The 24258-nt window shown below is 36.1% G+C and overlaps 1 protein-coding gene across 1 annotated transcript in view; it reads right to left on the reverse strand.

The window, feature by feature from the left end:
- The window catches only part of otog (otogelin), a gene marked incomplete at its 5' end in the record, with an annotated part of 110491 nt that overhangs the window by 37836 nt on the left and 48397 nt on the right, over positions 1 to 24258 (reverse strand). Inside the window, 5 exons of the mRNA XM_016993132.2 lie at positions 3344 to 3489; positions 4737 to 4905; positions 7092 to 10429; positions 13046 to 13125; positions 14923 to 15040. Coding sequence (XP_016848621.2) covers positions 3344 to 3489; positions 4737 to 4905; positions 7092 to 10429; positions 13046 to 13125; positions 14923 to 15040 — 3851 coding nt within the window. The remainder of the gene's footprint in view (positions 1 to 3343; positions 3490 to 4736; positions 4906 to 7091; positions 10430 to 13045; positions 13126 to 14922; positions 15041 to 24258) is intronic.

Genomic DNA, 24258 nt, shown 5'->3' on the forward strand with positions numbered 1-24258 from the left:
AAGAAATATGGGATATAAATGACAATAATGTATCAAGAAATATATTATGGGACACTATGAAGGCAGTGGCAAGAGGATTATGCATAAAAGAAACCTATAATCTCAAAAAGAGACAAGAAGAAAGGAAAAACAAATTGGAAAAAGACATAGAAAAATTAGAAAAACAATATATAATAAAAAGAACAACACAAATATATAACGAATTGAGAGCAAAGAAAGAAGAACTAGATAAGATAGAAATAGATGAGGTTCAAAAGAACTTGATATATTTGAAAAGGGAATTCTTCGAATATAGCAATAAAAACTCAAAAATGTTAGCCAGAGCCGCACAAAAGAAAAAAATGAAAAATGAGATAAACGCAGTGAGAGATAAATCTGGAAACATTTGTAGGTTAATGAAAGACAAATTAAAGATATTTGAAGAATTTTATAAAGAACTCTATCAGGCTGGGAAATGCTCAAAGGATAAAATTCACAAATATGTGGAAACAAATTGGACAGTAAAAATAGAAGAAACAGATAGAGAGTTATTAGAAGCACCCATTAAGAAAGAAGAAATAGAACAAGTAATTAGGAAATTAAAAATTGGGAAAGCGCCTGGACCTGATGGGCTGGGCCCAGAATATTATAAAACATTTGAGGCAATGATAACTCCAAAATTATTAGAATTATTCAATGCAATAATGGATGGAGAACGAATACCAGGATCATGGAAACAATCATTAACAATACTATTACCCAAACCAAAAAAAGACTTGACAGACCCTGGTTCTTACAGACCAATATCATTAATTAATCAAGATGCAAAAATTTTAACAGCAATTATTACCAACAGAATGAGCAACTTTATGTATAAATATATAAAACAAGATCAATGTGGGTTTGTTAAAGGGAGACAAATGTCCAACCTGATAGGAAGCGTAATAAATAAAATACAAACAATAGAAGGGGGAAAAAACAAAGCGGGGATTCTAGCACTGGATATATTTAAAGCCTTTGATAGTGTGGAATGGCCAACTATTCAAACAATAATGAACAAATTTGGATTAGGAAAAAGGTTCAAAAATATAATGAGCCAATTGTATTCAGATAATTATACAAAGATAATACTAAATGATGGAATCACAGGAGAGATAAAAGTAACACGAGGTACAAGGCAAGGATGTCCTATGTCGCCTATACTATTTGCAATGGTAATGGAATTACTAGCTAATGTAATAAGAAAAGACAAGGAATTAGAAGGCATAGGAACAAAGTTAGGAAAAATTAGCTTATTTGCGGACGACACATTGATAACAATTAAGGAGATAATGAAGAAAATGGAAATAATTAGGAAACATTTAACAGAATTTGAATGGGCAACTGGATTGAAGATAAATTGGAATAAATCAGAAGCAATGTTATTTAATTATACCAAGCAGGAGGAAGAGGAGTTTAAAAAGCAGATGGATATAAAAGACATGAGAATAAGCGTAAAAGAAAATATAAAATACCTTGGAATAATCATAACCAAAGATCTAAAATCCATAGAAAGGAAAAATCTAGAAGAATTAAGAAAACACATGGAGGTGAAGTTAAAGGATTATAATAATCTGTGATTATCATGGTTCGGCAGAATAGCCCTAGTAAAAATGAAAGTCTTACCCAAAATAAATTTCTTGTTCAGAATGATACCATTAATGATTTCAGAAAAGGAAATAAATAACTGGCAACTAATGATAAACAAATATTGCAATAATGGTAAAAAGAACAGATTAAACAAATTTGGTACAAGCCCCAAAAAGAAGGAGGATTGGGCCTTCCGAATATAAAAAAATATTATGAGGCAAACCAATTAAGATATGTAGTAGAGAAGATGATGGATGGAGAAGGTTTGGAATGGATGGAATCAGGGAATAAGGCAATTGAGTGGAGGAAGGATAACATATTCTTTAAGGAAATCTCAAAGAAAGAGATAAAACAAATTGGAAATATATCATTAAGAAATATAATGGAAATATGGAATAAATATAAAGGACAATTAATTAATAAGAATTCAGTTTTAACGCCAATAATAATGGAAAAAGATTTCCCAAAGGAACTAAAAGGAACGCTAGATAAAGAATTAGAAAAAAGGGAACTAAAAAGGGTAGGAAATTGGATAGAACAAAAAATGGAAAAGGTAAAAATGAGAGAAGAATTGAGAGGAATAAATATTTCTTGGATTCATTGGATTCAATTAGAAAAATGGAATGAAAACTGGTGGGCCCGAAATAAAACTGGAAAACAAATAACGCAATTTGAGGAATTAATAATAAAAGCATTAAAAAGAGGAAATAGTGAGCCATTAAAAGGAACAACAAGTAAAATATATAAAATACTAATTAAAGACATAGAAAAAAAGAAAAGACTAACATTAAGAGAATCATGGGAGGAGGAATTAGGAACAAAGATAACGGAAAAAGAATGGGAGGAGATATGGAAAACAAGACAATTAAAAAACATGTCAATTAGAATAAAAGAAAATTATTACAAACTAATTTGGAAGTGGTATTTAACACCAAGAAGGTTAAATATTATGAATAAGAATAATAATGAAAAATGCTGGCGAGGGTGCCAGGAAATTGGAACCTACATGCATATGTGGTGGGATTGTAAACATGTAAAAGGTTTTTGGGAATTGGTCATAAGGCAAATAGAAAATATTATGAATATAAAAATTAGAAGGAATCCAGTGGAAATATTACTTTTAATTAAAAAAGAGGATGAGAAAGATAAGAGGGAAAAAATTTAATAGACATGCTATTAACAGCAGCTAGATTATTAATTGCAAAATATTGGAAAGGAGAAATGAAAATACAAATTAATGAATGGTATAAAGAAGTTTGGCGAATGGCACTGAATGACAAGCTAACATCAAATTTAAAAGTAAAGGAGGGATTATGGAAAAAAAATGACTTTGAAAGTATTTGGAGAAAATTTCTAGGAAAATTATTGGAAAAAGAAGATGGGAATTTACCTCCAAATGAAGAATTGAACTTTTGGTGGGACTACAGAAGAAGAGATGGCTCTGGGGAAGGGGAGCACAGGGGTGAATGTAAATAAAAGAGGGGGAAATGTATAGAATATGTTTATATAATTGTAACTTTTTCTCAATAATAACAATAAAAAATATTTTAAAAAAAAGAAAAGAAAGAAAACAGATCTTTTGGCCCGGAAGACAAAACATAACAAATGCCTGACCTCCAGATTTTGGGAGGTCAGACGAAAACGGAACAGGGCCCGATTGAAAGCTGGGACACAAAACGGGACAAGGTAAGTCCCGAATCCACACCACTACAACAAATATCAAATGATTTCTTACCTTCTGAGTGTTTGTGCAATCAGCAATTTGAATGCTTATAGACTCATCCTGAGTTTGGCTGACAACATAGGATGCCTCCTTAAATAAAGTCAGATAGTGCCCATCAAAGGTGATCAAGCTCAGGTCAGAGAAGAGTGTGCATCGACCTGATCAAACAGAATTATCAGTCTGCATTGACTTCTGCTGAACCAAATCATTTGTAAAATGGAAAAAAGTATGAATGATGTACATTCCTTACCTGGCTACCTTACATTACGTAAAAATACAAATAAACACTTTTAAAACAGATTACCTTTTAACATATCAGGACAACATTTCAATTTGAGTTATTCCTAAATTTCGGTAATTCAGTTTTTTGGAGAATGACAGGAAAATGCTGTTTCCTGAATATTGTGGCTCTGTTTTTGTTTTTGTTAAGTACAGACAGTCCCCAAATTACTAACACCTAACTTACAAATGACTCACAGTTAAGAACAGGGATGAGACAACAGGAAGTAAAATAAATCTATCCCTAGGAAGGGTAAACTCACTCTTGAAAGAGTTGCCATGGAGAAAAGGTGTCTCAGTCGAAGCTTTCTCACCAATCCTTATTTCTACAACAAGCCAATTTTTTCAAAATCCAATAATAAGGACAGAAAGTGAGGTGAAATCTGAACAGGGGCACAGCTAGCAAAACAAATACCACAGGGGCATTACCCCTTCCCTATGTTATCCAAAGCTATATATATTTGTGTGTGTGTGTGTGTGAGAGAGAGAGAGAGAGAGAGAGAGAGAGCGCATGTGCATACGCATACGCATATACAGGCTGGAGTTACACTTAAAATGTACTTGTTCCGACTTACAAATAAATTCAACTTAAGATGAAACCTACAGAACTTATCTTGTTCATAGATTGTGGACTACTGTACTATAAACCACGATGGTGTACAGTGTGATCCACCAGTTCAGTTTTCTCCAGAACAGGTTTTCACAGTATACAAAGCACCACAGAGGAAATTAGAAATGTGCCTTGCAACAAGAATTGCATTTGCCTTCCTCTAATGCAGTGGTTCTGCTGTTCGTAAACCATCCCAATAAAGGAATTAAACAGCAGATTTTCATTGTCATAGGATCATTACTGTTCTTCTGACTTCAATCAGCCCACATAGCTGGGTTGTGCTATTTGTTTAGTTTGCTTGTTTATTGCATTTACAATCTCATTAGATGATGCTGATGTTAATTTCTTTTTATGAAACTGTTACTTAAAATGCTTTAAGTCTATGGCACATAAGCTACTAATAACCCAGAAATAAATCCTACCATCTGTTCTTACTAAAAAAAATTTAAATTCTACTCACATGTTCAAACTTTCATTGGATTAATATAATTTTAAAATAAATACTGTAAGACTTACATGCACATTCCCATTTTGGGCAACATTTATCTCCATTAATCTGGACAGCAAATCCAAGAAATCCACAGCTGGGTTGTGTTGCATTGTATGGGCAGTACTGTGATTTGTTCACTTGGATGAGTTGTCCATCTAAACAAATATGTTTTATGCACTCATTCTCCGTGATTGGCTAAGACATATTTAGAAAACACAGGTTACTATTCTTATCAGAATAACAGTCAATAAAAGGAATATTCGGGGGGGGGGGGGACAAAAATGGATTCAATTTACCTTTGAGGAAAAGATGGAATGGATACAGCTTTCATGAAAAACACACAACATTATATATTTCAATATGCCAATATAAAAGTAAATAGTTGAAAATCCAGATTTTCATTCAAATTGTCCTGAACACATTTGATCTCACTTGATTTCAGAAGTTAAAATGAGACAGGACTGCTTAATATCTGGATGGGAAAACATTTGAGAACACTAGGTGGGGCTAGGAAATCTTGCTTGGATGCTGAGCTAACCATTGATCAGAACTGACAGTACAGATATAGATGATCTGACTAAAAACTGCCCTAAACGGAATAACGTTCTGTTTTAGATTTGTTCCTATGATAGATATTGAAAATGCCCACCCCATATCTGAAGGGAGGGGGGAGATCTGCTCCACAGCAGGACAGATGTTAGCTATGTAACATGGTTGTTTGGATTCAGAGTAAATCACCTGTAAATCTGTGCAGTGATTTGGGAATTCACTCTTTGACTGAAGTTGGCACTACAAGCTTCACACACATTGAAATATTTTAATTGATTAAGATTAATTAATCACTTTTACAAACCAAGTATCCCACTAACATCACAATGTGTGTGGGGAACGGAGTGAGTTGGCAAAAAAACCAGTTCCACTTCTCCTTCTCACTCTTTCATTGCTGCTTAACTGAGGAAGAAGTTTCAGGATATGTGTTTTTCAGGAAGCCAAGTTCTAATTAGGATATGCTGTTCAAAGATAGCGCAACTTTGAAAACATACAAGTAATGATATGGGTCCATGCACAGAGTTTTTGTTACTTTCACATGATTGCTCCTCAAAGTCATACAGATGGGGCTCACTGAGTTATGAAAATACCACTTTCAAACTCTATTATCTGGGAACACAGATTTCAACCTTTCCTCTGTTGTGGAAATAATAGATTGGATTCGAAGATATGTGTGATAATAAATTATCCTGATTTTGATGGAGTTTTACCATTTTCCTGCTCTATATTGCACTGCACTCTCTTTGATAGGATTGTCTAAATCTTAAGAGAAGGATTTCAGTAAGATATAGAATGAAAGTATACCAAAAATACCTATTACATTGAACTAATGGGTGGTAAAAGGTATGCCACCTTAATTGTACAGCCATCAGTGAGTGAAGTCCAAGGATTATATGCACATAACAGGAACCATGCTGTAGCAAATCAGAGAAGTCTAATCCAGAACAATGTTCACACAATGACCAAACACCGACAAAAAGTTTCTTTATCTGTCAAGTGCTTTCAACTTCTTAGTTTGTTTTTTTAATTACATTTCTATATTACATATTGATCTATTTTGTAAATTGCCTTAGGTCTCATATAGGAAAACAATAGACAACAAAAAAAAATCAAGTAAAATATGAAAATAGTATCCTTGTTTCCCGCATAAAATAACTAAATATTAGTTATTCCATCAAAGCTACTCCTCATTAAACAATTCATGTAAAGCTACTCCTCATTACACTGCATTCATAATGATTGGATGAAAAGGACCAGAGGACCTTTTCATCGGCTGCTCCATGACTATGGAACGACCTGCCAGTAGAACTCTGACAGCTGAATCAGCTGTCGAAATTTAAGATACAAGTGAAGACCTATCTCTTCTGGCAGGTCTACCCAGACAATTTTAATGACAAGTTTTAAACTCCACTATATACCTATTTTTTTGTGTGTATTTTAATATGTATTGTATGGAAATATATTTTAATATATGTATTTTACAGAGTGTTTAAAAATGATTGTGTTTGTTTGTTTTAGTAATGCTGTAACCTGCCTCGAGCCGTGAGGAGAGGCGGCCAAGAAATAAAACTATTACTATTACTATTATTATTATTATCTTTGTTCCTAGGGAAATTAATTGTAAGTAACTGGATATTACCTAATTATTTCCACATGCTGTTCTAGTCACTTTTAATGTTTTCTATGTTGGTGGCCACTGCCAAATCCCATAGTACCAAATTCCATTGACTATGTACCATATGAAGAACTTCATTTAATCTGTCTTAAATATCTCACTTTACATACAGAGATGCACACAGAATGGTAATATTACCATGAGTTATATTACTCACTACACATGCTGCCAGTGTTGCTGTTTCTGTAGATGGCACAAAAACAGATGCTTTAACTCCTGAGACAGTTTCAACTGTAGTCAATTGTGCAGAATATTCTGTAGCAGAATCATAGATTTGTTTGGTAGATAAATAGGAAAGAACAGGTCCTGCCACTGTGGCATTTTGATGTATTGGTGATGCCAGTAAAGGGCTTGCTGAGGTGGCAGGCATTTTAATCACTGATGGCACCTTAGGTATTGTAGCCAAGACAGTAGAACCAGGTGAAAAAGGGAGAGGAATTGAATGTTTGGTGGTCAAAGGTGATACAGGAAGCTTTGTAACAAGTATTTGTCTCTCTGTTTCCGGTATTTCAGAAGTGATACTCTTTGTTCCCGAAGGAACAGAAGACACTGAAAATAGGGATGCTGCAATGGAGTCTCTTATTCCTGCTGTCTTCTCTGCTAATGATTTTGTGACACTCTGCGTTGTGAGAACACTGATTCCTAGGGGTGCTGATTTGGTGGTAGTTATAAAATGTGGGGTAGCTAGTGTTATTCTAAGTGCAGGCAGTGTTGAACTATAAGAAATAGTAGAAAGTGGCACTTGTTCAGACAAAACTGAAATTTTCTCTGTAACATTTTTGCTTGTTGATGTGAAAGCTGTTGTTACTATTCCTGTTAAAAGTGCCCCCACTTGTGGTTCTGTCTGATTCACAACTGATGTTCCTGGTGCTTCTAATATAAGTAATGAAGGAGATGTTGCTTCTGACACATGAAAGAAGGTACTAGATGGTATGACTGAGAGAGGAGGAGTCATTATTTGAGTCGTGGTAATTATGTCAGTCTTTGGTTTTTCAGTAAGAGAGAACTCCACTTTTTGCTTCATGGTAGATAATGGCAAAGTATGTGTAGTAACTTTAGGGGAAGAAAACACAGATTTTTGTCCAAAGGTAAAGGCAGTAGTTTTTTTAGTTGATGTTAAAAATGTTGTCTGAAATAACCCAGCATCGCTTTCGGAAGTCTGGTTAACTTCTTTTTCACTTGCTAAAGATGTTTTTGTTGAAAATAGAGAGGTCGGTGAAACAGATGAAGGAGCAACCACTGGTGGCAAAGTGCTTTGGAAGAGGGAGGACACAGCAAGCTTGACTGCTGATTCTGTTGTGCTGAAAGTACTTTTTGGTTGAATATTAGTCCTTACCACCTCAGCTGGAGACTGATAAGCTCCTGTAGTTCTCTTTGTTGTTAAGGAAACCTTCAAAGTTGGTAAGGAATCATGCCTCTCTGTTGTTTGGGCTGTAAAGTATGGAACTGTGGATCCCACCTTCAAATGGGAAGACGTCCTTGGGAAAGTATGGACAGAAAAAGCAGCCTTGGGAGTAATATATGATTTTGTTTTCTCAGCTGGCTGTTCTGCAGTGGCTGCTACTTTTTTTGTTGAAGTGTAAGTGGGAACGGTTGTCTCTGTCTTGTAGGATGTAGCATGAAGTGTTGCTGGAGTGACAGAAGGAGAAAATACAGATACTTCTGTAGTTGGTTCTAATTCTTTGACAGTTGATGACTGGCTGCTAATTTTAGTGAATGGAGATAAAGTAACTCCAGTGTCTCCTAAAACTTCCTTTATTTCAAATTCTGGTCTTGAGGTTACTGTAGGCAGTAACTCTGTTGTAAGGGGCAAAGAAAAGACAGGCGTAGTCTTCACTGTTACTGAATCAAGTGCAGCAGGTTTGGTAACTCTATCTTCAGGCAATGGAAACACAAGACTAGTGACATTCCTTGATACCTCTGCTGTAAAAATGGGCACTGGCAGAATAGTAGAAGGCTTTCTTGCATATATGCTAGTGGTTTTTTCTGACTCAGTTGTGCTAAGATATTTTAGTTTTTCTGTATCAGCTACAGCATGCAGAGTAAATGGATAGTCAGTTAGTTCAACTGGTTCCAATATTTTAGTTACCAATGGAATTGGAACAAACGTTGTTATTTCTTTGGTAAAATCAGGTTTTGTTGCTGTCTGAGCAATAGAATCAGGCACAACACTTGTCTCTGTTGTTTTGGGGGGCAGAGATGCTTTGAATCCTGTAGATGTTCTTGGGGAGATTGAAGTGTGTCTTAGTAATGCTGAAGAAGTGGTCATTTCTGAGCTGACTTTTGTAGACAAAGATGCAGGCTTTATAGTATGAGATAAAACAGGATAAGTGGATGAATGAGACACAGCCTCAGTCACATTCAATTGTTCAAATGTTGAATATTCACTTGTCAATCCAGTTTGCAAAATTTCTGTTGATTTTGTTGAAGAAAAGGTGTCAGATAACTGAGTAAGTTTCGAAGAAAACACAGTGGGTTTCGAGGTAGTAGAATACTGAGAAACATATGAACTTGGTGGATGTGTAACACTTGATGTTGTTTGTGCCATTTCTTTTTTAACAGTAGAAAACTGCAAAGTACTTAGATGTGTAGGCACTGTGGTGGTAGTTAATGTAAGTACTTGAGGTATTTGAATAAATGTAGTCTTAATTCCCTCTTTGACTAAAGAAACAGTTGTTTTTGAAGTTTCTGAAGGCACTGGTTTAACAGCTGGCTTTAATGTGGATAAAGTAGTAAATAAAGGAGAAAATGATGTTACAGTGACATTGGCAAGCATTACAAATGGCTGGCTTGCATCCAGTTTTGTTCCACCTGAAGCTGTTGCTCTCGTGACTGTGGAAAAATAGGAAGGTGATTCCAAAGATGGTTGGGTAGCTTTGGTTAAAAAATCACTTATCCTGTCTGTTTTTGATGTCACTGTAGAAGATGGTTTGCTTTCTATAATACTTTCTGTTTCCGTTGTAGGAAAACTCTTAACATGTATTTCTTTTGTTTCTGATACTATACCAACTGTGGCTGGCAATTTATCGTGTCCAGTAATAGAAGGAACCACAGTAATAGTTGGGATTTTTCTTGCTTCTTCAGTTGAAAGGATTGGCAAAGACGTTGTCCTACCTGTTGGTTTACTAGGAAAAACACCAGTAACTGAAATAGTTGAAGTTTCAACTAAAGGAGGAAAGCCAACATCTGATACTGGATGTGTAAACACTGGCATTACACTTTTAACAGAGGCAGTATGTGTTGAAACATTTGATGTCGGAGACGTGGCAGAACCTGTAATATTTGGCAACTGAAGAATAGAAAATTTAGTTTTCTCTATGGTTGGAGTGAATTGCCTTTCAAATGCAGGTGTTGTTTCTCTGTCTTTTGAGGATGGCCTTGGAGATGAAGTTATTCCTTCACTTAGGGTTGCTGCATAAGTTTCAAGTGTCTCAGAAGCTGCATGCGTCTTTGAAGTAGATAGTGGTATTTGAACTTCAGCCACAGGTTCAATGCCTGAAATAAGACAGAAAAAAATATTGTGTACTAAACCTGTAACAATTTAAATTTATAAAATGTTCCATGACAAATTATTTCTAGTGCAGTTTTATTAAATTCGGTGGAAGCTACTCTACTGTTAGCTTTGCAGTCTTAATAAGAATGTTTTCATCTTAATGTATGCCTTTCTTTAAAATTAAAATAAAGCTAGCTTAAATTTAAGTGTATCAAAGCACAGTTTGACATCCCAAAACACACATTTCAAAACGATTCCTATAACTATACATCTATATGTTTACATAGATACATTTTACAGTTAATAGGAAGGACAGCTTCCCATACTCAATGTTCTCATTCTCAAGAAGTTATAAGAAATAGATATATGTATAATATGAATCAGAAATATATGCATGGAAAGCTGTTTTGGTAAATCCGAAGAAACCTCGCAAGAATCAATGTGATGGAGAAGAAAGTTAGATAGATATAAATCTAGGTCAGGCTCAGCTCAACCATTAAGTTTACCAAGTGATTTTTCTCAGCCAATTTATTGTTTTTATTATATTTATTTGTACCCTGTTCTTGTGTGAGGGTCAAGATCCAAAGTATCTTAAATTACTTAAATCTAATTTATAATCTAGCTATTGTGATGATAAAATTATATATCTCCACCTCATAGCATACATACACATATAGGACAACTCTGGATTAACAGGAGTTATGTTGCAGAATATACTGTGGGAAAAGAAAACTGTGGATAATAGTGAACACTATTGAAATGAATGACATCTGCCAAAAGCTAACATTGTGCCACCCTGGAGGACCTATGAAATTCCTAGGGATGTATCCTCTTTTGGATTTCTAGATCACCCAGTCTATGGTAACTTTGAGTAGGAACATACCATATTACCATCACTTGAAAGTCCTAGAAATGTCCTAGAAAATATACATTTTGTTTGATGTGGGTAAATAAAGCAATGGATATTGATCCTGTGGGTATGGAGGTTGGACCGTTGGCATATTACTTTTTTGTTATTGTTGTGATGTACTGTATATACTCGAAGATAAGCTGAGTTTTTCAGCCCTTTTATGAGATGAAAAAGTCTCCCCCGGCTTATAATTGGGTCAAGGTCAAGCCAGCAGTGCAGCCTAGAGGCCTTGCTTGCAACATGATATATTTATCTCTCATCTTACCCTCCCTTATCAGTGTTTGCTTTTCCAAAGCCTCCCTTGCTCTTAACCAAGGGAATGTTTTGAAAAGAGAAAGAAGCCCTTGCAAGTCAGGAAGAAGCATATATATATTAATCCTATAAAAACATTTTCCCCTGAAATATTTGTTAATCTCTGCTACAGATATATAGGCATTTCCCCCTGCAAGCCTTTGCAATCTCTATGTGCCTAAATATTTGTATCTATCTATATACATTAATTTTAGACATGAATTTCCCCCTCATATGTTAGCAAGTCTTAGTAAATCCTATATCTATCTATCTATCTATCTATATATATATATATATATAGATATATATAAATATATAGAGATTTCCATGTACTTGTGTTTGCAAATCCTCTATAGATATAATTATCTATATACAGAGAGATGTCTAGATAGATATATATGAATATAGATATGGAGCTAGGAAATACTACAGGGGAAATGCACACACACACACAGATATAGAGATTTCTAGATAAACATAAATATATAGGACTTGCAAATATTGCAGGAGAGAACTGCATATATATATATATATATATATATATATATATATATATATATATATAGAGAGAGAGAGAGAGAGAGAGAGAGAGAGGGGATTTGCAAACGTTTCAGGGGGAATTGCATATGTGAAATTAGTATAAATAATTATAGGTCTATATCTAGCTCTGAATTGTTTATGTAGGCATTGAATGTTTGTCTGTTACTATGTTGGAAGATAGCCTGAGTCCCCATGGGGAGATAGGGCAGGGTACAAATAAAGTTGTTGTTATTATTATTATTATTATTATTATTATTATTATTATTATTATTATTATTATTAAGTTATTGTTAATACCATATATTTTTTTACCCTACTTTTCCACTTAGAGAGCTAGTTTACTGTTTTTCTTTGAAATACAGTAAATATTCAAAAATCTTCAACCTACTGATGCCTCAATATAATTTCATTGGGATCTACTTTTATTTTGAAATTTACCACTAGCTGCTGCATTTCCCACCCTCAATTTATACTCGAGTCAATAAGTTTCCCCAGTTTTTTGTGGTAAAATTAGGTGCCTTGGCTTATATTAGGGTCAGCTTATTCCTGAGTATATACGGTAAATAAAATTGAAAAAAATCACAAGGATCACTGGACAAATTTTCTTCCAGATCCCTTAGAAGGCCAGTTCTGGACTAAGGACTGCACTGTTAGACCCAAAGGAAAATTGAAACAAATTAGTGGACAAGTTGTAATGTCCAGGAAAATACAAGGATGGGAATACATTTGTTTTATAAGAAAATGTACACAATATTGGGAAGGATTGTAATCCTGAGAAATTTGCTACTAATTTAGATTTCATTCCCATGTATAAATTTGAGGCACAATTATTTTGATTTTTAATCATAGTAAATGAAATGCAGTGTACTGTACATACAGTCGGCAAAGTAGACACATCTTTGAGTGACTTCGTCCAGAACCATATTCAAAGGACACAAGGGGACACAGCCTTCCACTCTAAAAGAGAAAAAATATATTGATTATTCACACAACAACATAAACTGGAACAAAATATGACCAATATGACCAATACTAAACCCCTTAACTGGCTTGATCTCCTTTGAGGTCGAGCTATTTTAGAATGGGTTGTGAGTTACAGCTCTACTTTCCCAATTATTTAAGTTACAGGAGCCTCTGATTATTGTTCCTATTCTGCTCATTAGCTCTCACATTATGTCTGATCTAATTTGCCATCCTGCTGAGCTGAGCTAATTCATGAACGATGTGACATAACCTTTGGAACAAATGCATATGCTTGTCTAATGATGAATACTTCCATTTAGAACTGGCAGGAAGCCTTTACATGCTTGTATGAAACTGTGTCCCTTGTTTGTTTATACCAACACTAATGGCCCATCAGACTGCTAAAATCTGCCTTGCATGGGAAAGCAATAGGCAAGAATAGAAGTGATTAGAGTTTATTGCTTGGAAAGGATAGAACTGGATATTAGGAGTAAGAGTCGATATCTCAGAAATCAAAACTAATTATTAAAAATGTATTTAACAGACCAATCCTATAAGTGTCTACCCAAAGGTCCCATTACCCAAGTCAGGCTGGTACAACTCATCAGTAGTAAGTAGCCAAAATTAAAATAGGCTAAACTTCTTCAGGCTACTCCTCCACCCCCTCCCTGTACGCTAAAGTAACTACCAGTTTGTCTCGCCCCTCTCTCCCTTCTCCTTTCCACTCTTCACCAAGTAATGAAGAATGGACTGAACCCTCCGCTCCCCTCTACTGTGAAGATTATACAATGCATCTTGTGGGAGGCAGAGAGTGTGCAAGGGGAGCCAGTGAGAGTGGCAGTCTCTTTGGGCTACCTGTAATCCTTTGGGGGGGCTGCATGTAGTCTGCAGGCTCTATGTTGCGCAGTTTGAACCTAAGTGAAGCTTTCTTCAAGAAAGTACATATGGAATATGTGTCTGACAATGGCCAAACCCTGGACTATGACCCAGAGTTGTGTAATTTTTAAATGATGTTTTATAATTGATGTTTTAATTATCTGTTTTAATTGTAATTGTTTCAAGGTCTAAAGAAATATCTAATGATTGCTAATTATGAGGCCACCCTGAGTCCCCCCCCCCCCCCCGGAGGGGTGAGAACGACAGGATATAAATGTTTGAAATAAATAATAATAAAATAAATGTTGTAGTGAGGAGTTATACCCCTGCTTTCCTCTCACAGTCTGCCTACAAAAGAAAAACACTGCTGGATCAGACCAAAGGTGCCTCTAGTCAAGTATTCTGTTCACACAGTAGCCAACCAGACGCCTGTGGGAAACCCTCAAGTAGGCCATGAACGAGGCCCCATCTATACTGCCATATAATGCAGTTTCACAATGCAGCTTAACCACATTGAACTGAATGAGTTTATACTTCCATATAATACATTTCAATGCAGTTAAACTGTATTACAAAACTGTATTATATGGCAGTGAATTATATGCCTAGCTTCTGATTTCTTCCCCTTTTTTCTCTCTCTCTCTCCTCTATTTCTCTGCTTAACTGTTAACAGAATTCTACATATCCTGAAGTTCTTGACATACACATATTCTCATAAGCTTTTGCATTCAATTCATATTTTAAAGTTCGTAATTCACAAACCTAAATAACTTTGCACATGTGAATAGTATCAAAGATCATCAAATTTCCATTATAAATGGCAGTGTTTTCCTTTCCAAAATAATGGAAACTCAGATACCTAAATTTACTTTTAGAGGATATGATATTTAAGCTAGAATATTTGTCAATACTTACTTTGGTACCGTCTGGCAGAGCTCTGCCAAGGGATCCCGGCATGTTTTGAAACACGGGCTTGTACAAACATCATAGCGCCACTCACAGGTCGAGTGGGTTAGAAATTTAAACTGAGAATCTGGAATTAGAATTGTAAGAGTTTTATTTTTATGAACAAACATATACCAGTATATATTAACAAATTCTAGTTCTCAGATTTTAATTATCAGAATAAGCAGGCATATTTAGATTTGAAACTTCTTGTTATACCAATATACTGTATTAGTTATCCTTATTTTTTTCCAGTAACTTACCAGATGACATTGTCCCCAAATAAAATAAGTAAAATGGAACTACATTAATCATGGGCTAGTATCACATATTAGGTTTACCAGTAAATAATGCTTCCTTGTGGTGGGAAGCCAAACAAATGTTGTAACGTATACTGTGGATTTGCCTCATTGGGTTTTTTGCTTTGTTTTTAAATTCTTATCATTTATTCCAGAGCAAGTCATCACTTTTGGTCACTCACAGCCTGATATACATTGATCACACAGTATAGAAAGCAAACAGCAGATATAAAACAGGTTACAGGAAAAGTCTAAAGAAATACAAAGGTCTTTGCCTGATACCAAAATGACATCAAAGTAGGTGCCAATGAACTCCCTTGGGGAAAGCATACCACCATCATAGAATCACAACTGAAAAGGTCTCTTTTGCTGGTAGCAACAGACACTCAAAAGAAGGGACAGTTTGAAGAGCTCTGAGAAAAGATCACACATGATCCATGTAGTGTATACTATATTTGATAGCAAGTAGTAGTACTAACGTATCCTGGTCCTAGTATTTAAAGCTCTGCAGCTTTATAGCTCAGAATTGCATTAAACAGAATCTAGAAGTGAAGGTAGACTTTGATCATAACGCCTAGTCCCACTTTACAGCATTGTGGCATTGTTTTGTACTGACTGGAGTTTACAAATAGCACTCAAAAACACCCTCTTGATTGAAATATTGCTTGCATGTTGGTATACTGCAGTCTTTCAAATGAATTTGATTAGAAAAGTAGAAAACAACAATCAACTTTAGAGGTTGTTAGGTGGATGAATAGGGGGGGAAATGTTCATGAAAAATACAGCAGAAATAATAGTGAATTCTTTTTGATATCATTAGATTTATTATAGTTTGGAAAATATAGGGGAGCTAAAAGTTATGAATGCGAAGCAAAACTGCAGATCCCATATTTCAATATTTATATTTCAGATTTTAATCATAAAAATTCTTAGTAATTTAAAACTCTATTTTGGCAATTTATAAATGGAAAGTAATATACAACTTCCATTTTCTAAAACAAAGGTAAACATGGGTAAAATTCATATGGCTTTTTCCTATCTCAGTGGTGACATTTACATTTGGTGATTTCACTAAGGAGTATATCTCCCATTAACAAAATGATTATAATCAAGTTTGTTTATTGGGTTTTGTGCATTGTACCTGCCTCTCTTGTGTATGGCACTGATCATGCCAACAGTTTAATTAAATGGACAGCAGTACACCATCCTTCACAGCTAGCTAGCTTGGAGGACATAGAGTTGATTGTATGGCAGAAGTGGCTCTGTTCTGTAAGACCTTCCAACTTATCTCTGTCCATAATATAGTACTGTGCAAAGCCTAGATCATTTAGGTCAGGGGTCCTCAAACTTTTTAAGCAGAGGGGCAGTTTACAGTTCTTCAGACTGTTGAGGCCTGAACTAAAGTTTGAAAAAAAACCCACAAATTCCTATGAACATGGCACATATCTTATTTGTAGTGCAAACAAACCCCATGAAATAATACAATATTTTGTTGGGAATGACAACCTTCATCAAACCAAACTTTGTCTATGATCTTGTTGCTTACTGTTTCTTGTATGTATGTTATCCTGACAGATCAGAGATTGTTGGTTATTCAGTCTAACAACTGAAACCATTGCCAGCATAATTACATTTGGTTGTATACTATAAGAGGAGATTCTGCTCTAAAGGGTTTTTTGGCTCTTCTCTAAAAGATTATATTCTCTAATATATTTAAAAGGAAGAACAATTTTAACCAACATAAACATACCAGTATTTCAATAGGAAGTGTAGGCTTGCTTTTGGCTGGTGAGATAGTAAAGTTAATTAGGATTGTTCTTGTTGTGCATCTTCAAGTCGTTTCAGACTTAGGGTGACCCTAAGTCTAAAGTTTAGGGCTGGGTAAATGACCTTGGAGGGCCGCATCCGGCCCACGGGCCTTAGTTTGGAGACCCCTGATTTAGGTGATATGGCACTGTTATCTATGTAAAACTGTAAGATGCAACCATAGTTTGCAATGACTGCAGAAAACAGGGAATCTTGGAACTCATCATAACACCCCATCAAGCAGATGCATAACTGACCATGAGTTTCTATGTATGTCCTCAAATTGTACTTTACTAAACAAGGTTATGTCTCTAAGTGTCCAACACAGCACTCTTTATGTTTGTCTCAGTTGGAAGGAATGTTTTCATGTTACAAATACAGCAACTAAGGTTGCTGGTACTGTTTATTTATAGTATATAGCAATCCCAGCTGAGTTTCAAGTGCCTGTGAAAGAACTCACTTTCTTCACTTATGGAAATACAAAAGTTTAATATCTGAACTCCCTGACCTAATGGGGACCTAGTAGGTCCTAAGAATTGCAAAATGTAATATGTGCTCTGTTAAAAACATACCAACAGAAATAACTTTTCCTCCATATTAAATTTGAAACAGTTTTTTATATTCTAATTCTTATTCATGGGAGTTGTCTCTCTCCACTTAAGTGTATGCTAACATCCCACAAAAAAAGAAACACCATAAAGCAGAACTCCTGGCAGATACTATTTCAGAACTCATGCTTGCATCTTCATCTGTATAAAAAGCTTGTGTATGTTGAAAGCTAACATCTCAAAGGAACAGGCCCCATGACTCAAGACAACATCTGCTAGAAAAGGCAAAATTTAGCAGCTGAAGAAGGCAACACCATCTAATCTGCCTCTAACCAGTCTCTGCAATGCCAGGAAAACTGACTTATCATCACAAAAATAGATGTCATGATGGCAGGCAAAATCTTTACTGCTGTGAAATCCTGAACATGATAGCTTCATCCTCACTATTCCCATATTTTCCTGATCATTATGGGACTTCTGAGGGAGAGGTCAGGTCTCTTCCACATTGCCCAGTATTTTTATCTACCCTTGATATCAGAGCTAGATAACTAAAATAATTCCTAAAATGGCTTAGAGAATAAAAGGGTAATTATCTGGTCCCAAAAAGTCCAGGAACAATAGTCTCAGCATGTGTTCCGATTTCCCAGAATCACCATTCTAGGGATCCCTAATATTGGGTCTAGGACCCACAGCTCTGGTGAGAATACTAACCATCTTATATTCCACATGAAACATCCTTTTCTCAAACAGTGAAATAGTGACGGATTCAACATTAAGACCTCCTTTGTGTTTGGGAAGCATTGGGTCACTGCATTTCCAATGTGAACTACAATTTGCAAGGGGCAGTTTGGGGAATTTGGGGATAGACAGCTAAACTAGAACTTATCCTTGATATTTGCTCATCAGTGAGGAAATGGCATTTGACATGTACCGCCCGCTTCTATTATTAGTCTGTATGTCACCTCAGGGAAATGCATTAAAAACCAGTTCCACAATTGAGTCACAGCTCAAAATAAATCCCAGGCAGAAAACAAGTTTCCTCACTATAAATGGATTCCCATAACTCAGACATTTCAAATTGATGGGCAAACAATAAGGTAACTCCTATACAAATGAAAGTTGTCTGGAATAAAATTAATGTAATCATTTACATCTGTCTCTTCCTCTTGCTTATGACTCCAACTTTCATTGATTTTTTTTTATAATGAGTATAATTTTAAATGATACTAACTTCTTTTTTAGTGTCATACGTTGCTCAGAACAGCTATCGATTGTTTGGCTGTGGCTCAGAGGTAGCCACTTGTTCTCTTTGAATTTTGAAAGAACTTAGGAAATAAGACTGGGAAAGTTCTAGCTTTAGAAAGCTTTAGAAAGCAGCATAGAAGTGACATTATTATATTATTAGTTTACATCCACCCTTTCCCCCATCCTTGGAATTCAAGGTGATGCAAATTCCAAACAGATAAAGATGAAAATTCATATTTTAGGATCCCATAACATTTAAGAACAGTAAAAGGTTTCTGAACACCCATTTACACAAATCTGCTAGCAACAACATGCAGTGGACTGTGCAGAAACTGTTTCAGCTGTACTCTACAGTAAGGAAAATGGGCTTGTTTAGCAAGCCTTGCAGATGCTAATTTGTTTGATTTTATATCTAATTTATATGTTTGATTTTTATATCTATTTTATATACTATATACCTAGGATCATACAAAAATTATTGGTTAAAAGGGGCCATGAATGGAAAAAGTTTAAGAAACCCCGCTCTGTGCAATATATACTATTCACAAACACTGTGGTCACAACTAACAATTCTGCAATCCCTGTTTACTAGGGTCCATGTTTTCGCTCCTATGTAATTAAGAAAGAGGCAATGTGATACCCAACTGAGTCCCATGATAGGCTGAGGCAGTGTCCTACCATGCAGAGAACTTCCTACTTATGTAAGTCACCTGGCTTTGGCAGATGGCTCACAGAAAGGTAGGGAGGGTGGATTTGGGCTGGGTGGACCTTGGAAGGCTGTTTCCCCTTCTGATCTATTAGGTTTGCATAGAAAGGTGGCCTGCCGCTTTGCCTGGATTCTCTCAACATGGGGATTCTCACAGACAGCAGTGTGAAATCAAATGCTGCAAACTAGGAATTACATGAAGTTAGCTATGATGGATTCTAATGCAAGTTAACAAGTCATCATTACAAAATATTAATACAAATATAAGTATTATGCAGGTTTCCCTTTCTAAGGGATGGTTAGCAAAAGATGATATTATAAAACTGAAAGCATATTTGAAAAGCAATGTGAAAGAACAACCCAAAAACTAAAATTCAAGTCAGTCTTTCCAAATGGCTTAAAATATTCTGAGCAGCTTCCTGATAAACTCTTTTGAGAATCTTTATAAGTACTGACAAACTGCAAGTGCAGTCCAAGTGCATCTTAAGAGTTTGCCCCCAAGACGGAGATAAGAGATCAATAATTATCAGAAATTGTAAAATTATGCAACTCTGAAACAGCTCAGAGGGGCAAAGTGCAGCTAATTTATTTACACTGGGGTCAAGGGAACATTCCAACATTATATCACCATCCACTGAGAAGAGTAGCACCCACTCGTATAACACTTAGATGACTTCTCTTGCTGCTGAGGTCTAATAGCATAGTAATGCCAAAAGGCCCTTATGCTACCACCTAATAGCATCTAAAACAAACAAAACAAAACAAAAACACTACATATCTTAAAAATAGGTAATCCACTAAATTACAGGAGCCAGCGAGCAAACAATATTACAGGTCACAGACTCTTAAAGAATAATTCTTAAATTAATTGCAGCAGTGATGAAGGAAACATACTCTGTCTGGATCAGAGACAGTCCCAAACAAAATGGCTTACAGTATCCCCACATATTTCCCAAATTCCTGCCCAAACAATACTGAAAAGATTACTACATGCTGGATGATGCCATAAGAGACAAACTTGTTGCAAGACTTGCTGTTCCCACAACTGTTTCAATCTCTCATAGTTTTAATCATAGAATCATAGAATAGTAGAGTTGGAAGAGACCTCATGGGCCATCCAGTCCAACCCCCTGCCAAGAAGCAGGAAATCGCATTCAAAGCACCCCCGACAGATGGCCATCCAGCCTCTGCTTAAAAGCCTCCAAGGAAGGAGCCTCCACCACAGCCCGGGGGAGAGAGTTCCACTGTCGAACAGCCCTCACAGTGAGGAAGTTCTTCCTGATGTTCAGGTGGAATCTCCTTTCCTGTAGTTTGAAGCCATTGTTCCGTGTCCTAGTCTGCAGGGCAGCAGAAAACAAGCTTGCTCCCTCCTCCCTATGACTTCCCTTCACGTATTTGTACATGGCTATCATGTCTCCTCTCAGCCTTCTTTTCTGCAGGCTAAACATGCCCAGCTCTTTAAGCCGCTCCTCATAGGGCTTGTTCTCCAGACCCTTAATCATTTTAGTCGCCCTCCTCTGGACGCTTTCCAGCTTGTCAACATCTCCCTTCAACTGTGGTGCCCAGAATTGGACACAGTATTCCAGGTGTGGTCTGACCAAGGCAGAATAGAGGGGGAGCATGACTTCCCTGGATCTAGACGCTATACCCCTATTGATGGCCAGAATCCCGTTGGCTTTTTTAGCTGCTGCATCACATTGTTGGCTCATGTTTAACTTGTTGTCCACGAGGACTCCAAGGTCTTTTTCGCACACACTGCTGTCAAGCCAGGCGTCCCCCATTCTGTATCTTTGATTTCCATTTTTTCTGCCGAAATGAAGTATCTTGCATTTGTCCCTGTTGAACTTCATTTTGTTAGTTTCGGCCCATCTCTCTAGTCTGTCAAGATCGTTTTGAATTCTGCTCCTGTCTTCTGGAGTGTTAACTATCCCTCCCAGTTTTGTGTCGTCTGCAAACTTGATGATTGTGCCTTCTAACCCTTCGTCTAAGTCGTTAATAAAGATGTTGAACAGAACCGGGCCCAGGACGGAGCCCTGCGGCACTCCACTTGTCACTTTTAGCTGGGAGTAAGATTAGTTTGCCACTCTCAAACATGGCAAGCATTCTTGCTTAAAGATGCTTCCACTGCATCATCCCTTCAGTCTCCCGATAACCCAAAATTAAATCAAAATCTTTTTTAAAAAAATCATAAAATGTGATTGTGTGAATGCCTTCAAGTTGCCTGTCACCTGATGCAGACCTCATGATTCTTATAGGGTTTTCTTCATCAAAGACCTCTTTTGCTAGTTTAGCCTACAGCATCAGGTGGTCTTTGGTGGTATCCCATCCAGGACTAACCAGAGCTGAACCTGCTTAGCTTCAAGATCAGATAAGGTTCTAGTGCCTTTAGGTTCTTAATACCGTTAGTTCTGGTTGTTTGTTTTCACATAATAGTGATATGATTCATAATCGGCAATACACTACATCGTAATATTTCTTTCACTTGAAGAAGGTGTTGAAAGGAAGCACAAGTGCAAGAGAGTGACCAACTTAAAGGATTCAGGAGAGGAAAATTAAATGAATTTAATTTTTAAAAGTTGCTCTCTCTTGGAATAAATAGTACTTGTAAAATGATTCAATTCTCTTATACAGCCATACATCGTTAACCTCTGAAAATTTTGACCTCCAGCTGTTAGCTCCAATTAAGTAGGAATTAATAACTGGATACAGAGTCTAATTTATACATAACTTTGCCATAAAAAAAGGAAAATCCAAGTGATTTTTTTAAAAAAAGGATAGAGTCCTGTTTTCCATAAAAAAATTGAATACATTAAATATATATCATACGTTTCCTACTTTACTTTATCTTTTGCATATAATGTAAGCATTTCTGCACTTGTTTTCTTTTTGAAAAAGAAAAATCCTGTCCATCTGTCATGAATAATATCAGGATTAATTACCTTTCTATTTTGCAATTAGTTAGAAATCACTTTAAAGCATAGATTAAGGATTCTATTAATATAATTTTCCATTTGATTCATTTATCTTGCACTGAATGGTCCAAGGAATAGAATTATTATTCCCCCATCACAAATGTACATATGTAAAACATGCTTTTTGGATTTACTATGAGTTGTTTTGATTATTTATGCACACAATAAAAGAGGGTGGATGCACAATCTATGCTAATTATTTCAGCAATACATGCATATATTAACTCTCAATCACACTGAAAAAGAAGTCTATTATTTGACCAGTTTATTATTTCACTATCTGCAACAGTCATACTATATGTAGTTTAAAATTATTGAATTCATACTTGAAATTTATGGTATGTTTGTTGTATCGAACTAGAGAATTTCATATGAACACTGATAAGAAATGATGTATTATAAAGGTTGTTGAGCCTTAAAATCTGTTTGAATATGTATGTGGAACACAGAAAATATTTGTTAAGACATTTTTGATCAAGTGAGTTTAAAGGGCTTATATACTACACCCAATATTTATATTCAGGAATAGCAGTTCCCAGTAGGAAAAGTTCTGATCTAATATGCAAAGCATTCATGATAGTCAGCAGGAAACACAATCTGCATTTGCCTCTGCTCTCTAGAACTGGTGTAACTTTTCCATTAACTTAAACAAATGCTGCTGTATTTTTAGACCATGTAATTACCCTGCATCAGCAACGGGACTTGTGAAAGAACACTGGAGAAAGATTCAAGCCCTATGTTTCTTTGCTTATAAAACTGTGAAACCCAAATCCTCGGATGTGGTGATTAATGAAATGCCTCATGATCATTTGATATGATCCCACTTGCTGAGGTAAATTGTTTTAGTTTTCCACTGGCATAGATAGGATTCTTTGGCACGACTGGAAGGCGAGGAGTTCACACTTTAAAAAGAAACATCATTCTCTGTTAATGCATCACCAGGAAAGAACATTACAGATATTAACCACTTATTTCCCCCTTAAAGGTGAAAGAGAACATTTGTGTTTTAATTTAAATTTTGATCTATGGCTGCAAATGTTTATATCTTCTGAATTGTATGTACTGTATATCGTGATAACAGTATTAGCTCCAAGTATTTTGCAGTTTCATCAGAGGAATTTTTTAGGCAATCAACAAGCATTTGGCAATGAGAAAATGAGATGTTGACTATTTGCCCTGAAGGGTTACAGATCCCAGAGAAACATACTTTCTTCTAGGAACAGGTTAACTCTAATTGCCACCAATGCAGGTAGGGAGTAAAATAGCCTAAAAGTCTGCTTTAATCTATTGAATGCCTAGGCTCTCAATTCATTCTGTAGTCAAGGACATAGAAGAAGTGTGGTGGAACTCTACTCCAACTTCAAACCAAAGGATACAGGGGCCTTGGGAACCAGATATTTCACAGAAGGGAGCATTTGATCCAGACTAGAAGCCTAAGATAAAGGTTTCCCCCCGACATTAAATCCAGTCGTGTCCAACTCTGGGGGTTGGTGCTCATCTCCATTTCTAAGATGAAGAACCAGCGTTCTCTGTTGATGCTTCCAAGGTCATGTGGCCGGCATGATTGCATGGAGTGCTGTTACCTTCCTGGCAGAGTGGTACCTATTGATCTACTCACATTTGCATGTTTTCAAACTGCTAGGTTGACAGAAGCTGGAGCTAACAGCAAGAGCTCACCCCTTTCCCTGGTTTTGAACCGCCAACCTTTCGGTCAGCAAGTTCAGCAGCTC

This window comes from Anolis carolinensis, chromosome 1 (assembly GCF_035594765.1).
Source record: "Anolis carolinensis isolate JA03-04 chromosome 1, rAnoCar3.1.pri, whole genome shotgun sequence".
Classification (NCBI taxonomy): Eukaryota; Metazoa; Chordata; class Lepidosauria; order Squamata; family Dactyloidae; genus Anolis; species Anolis carolinensis.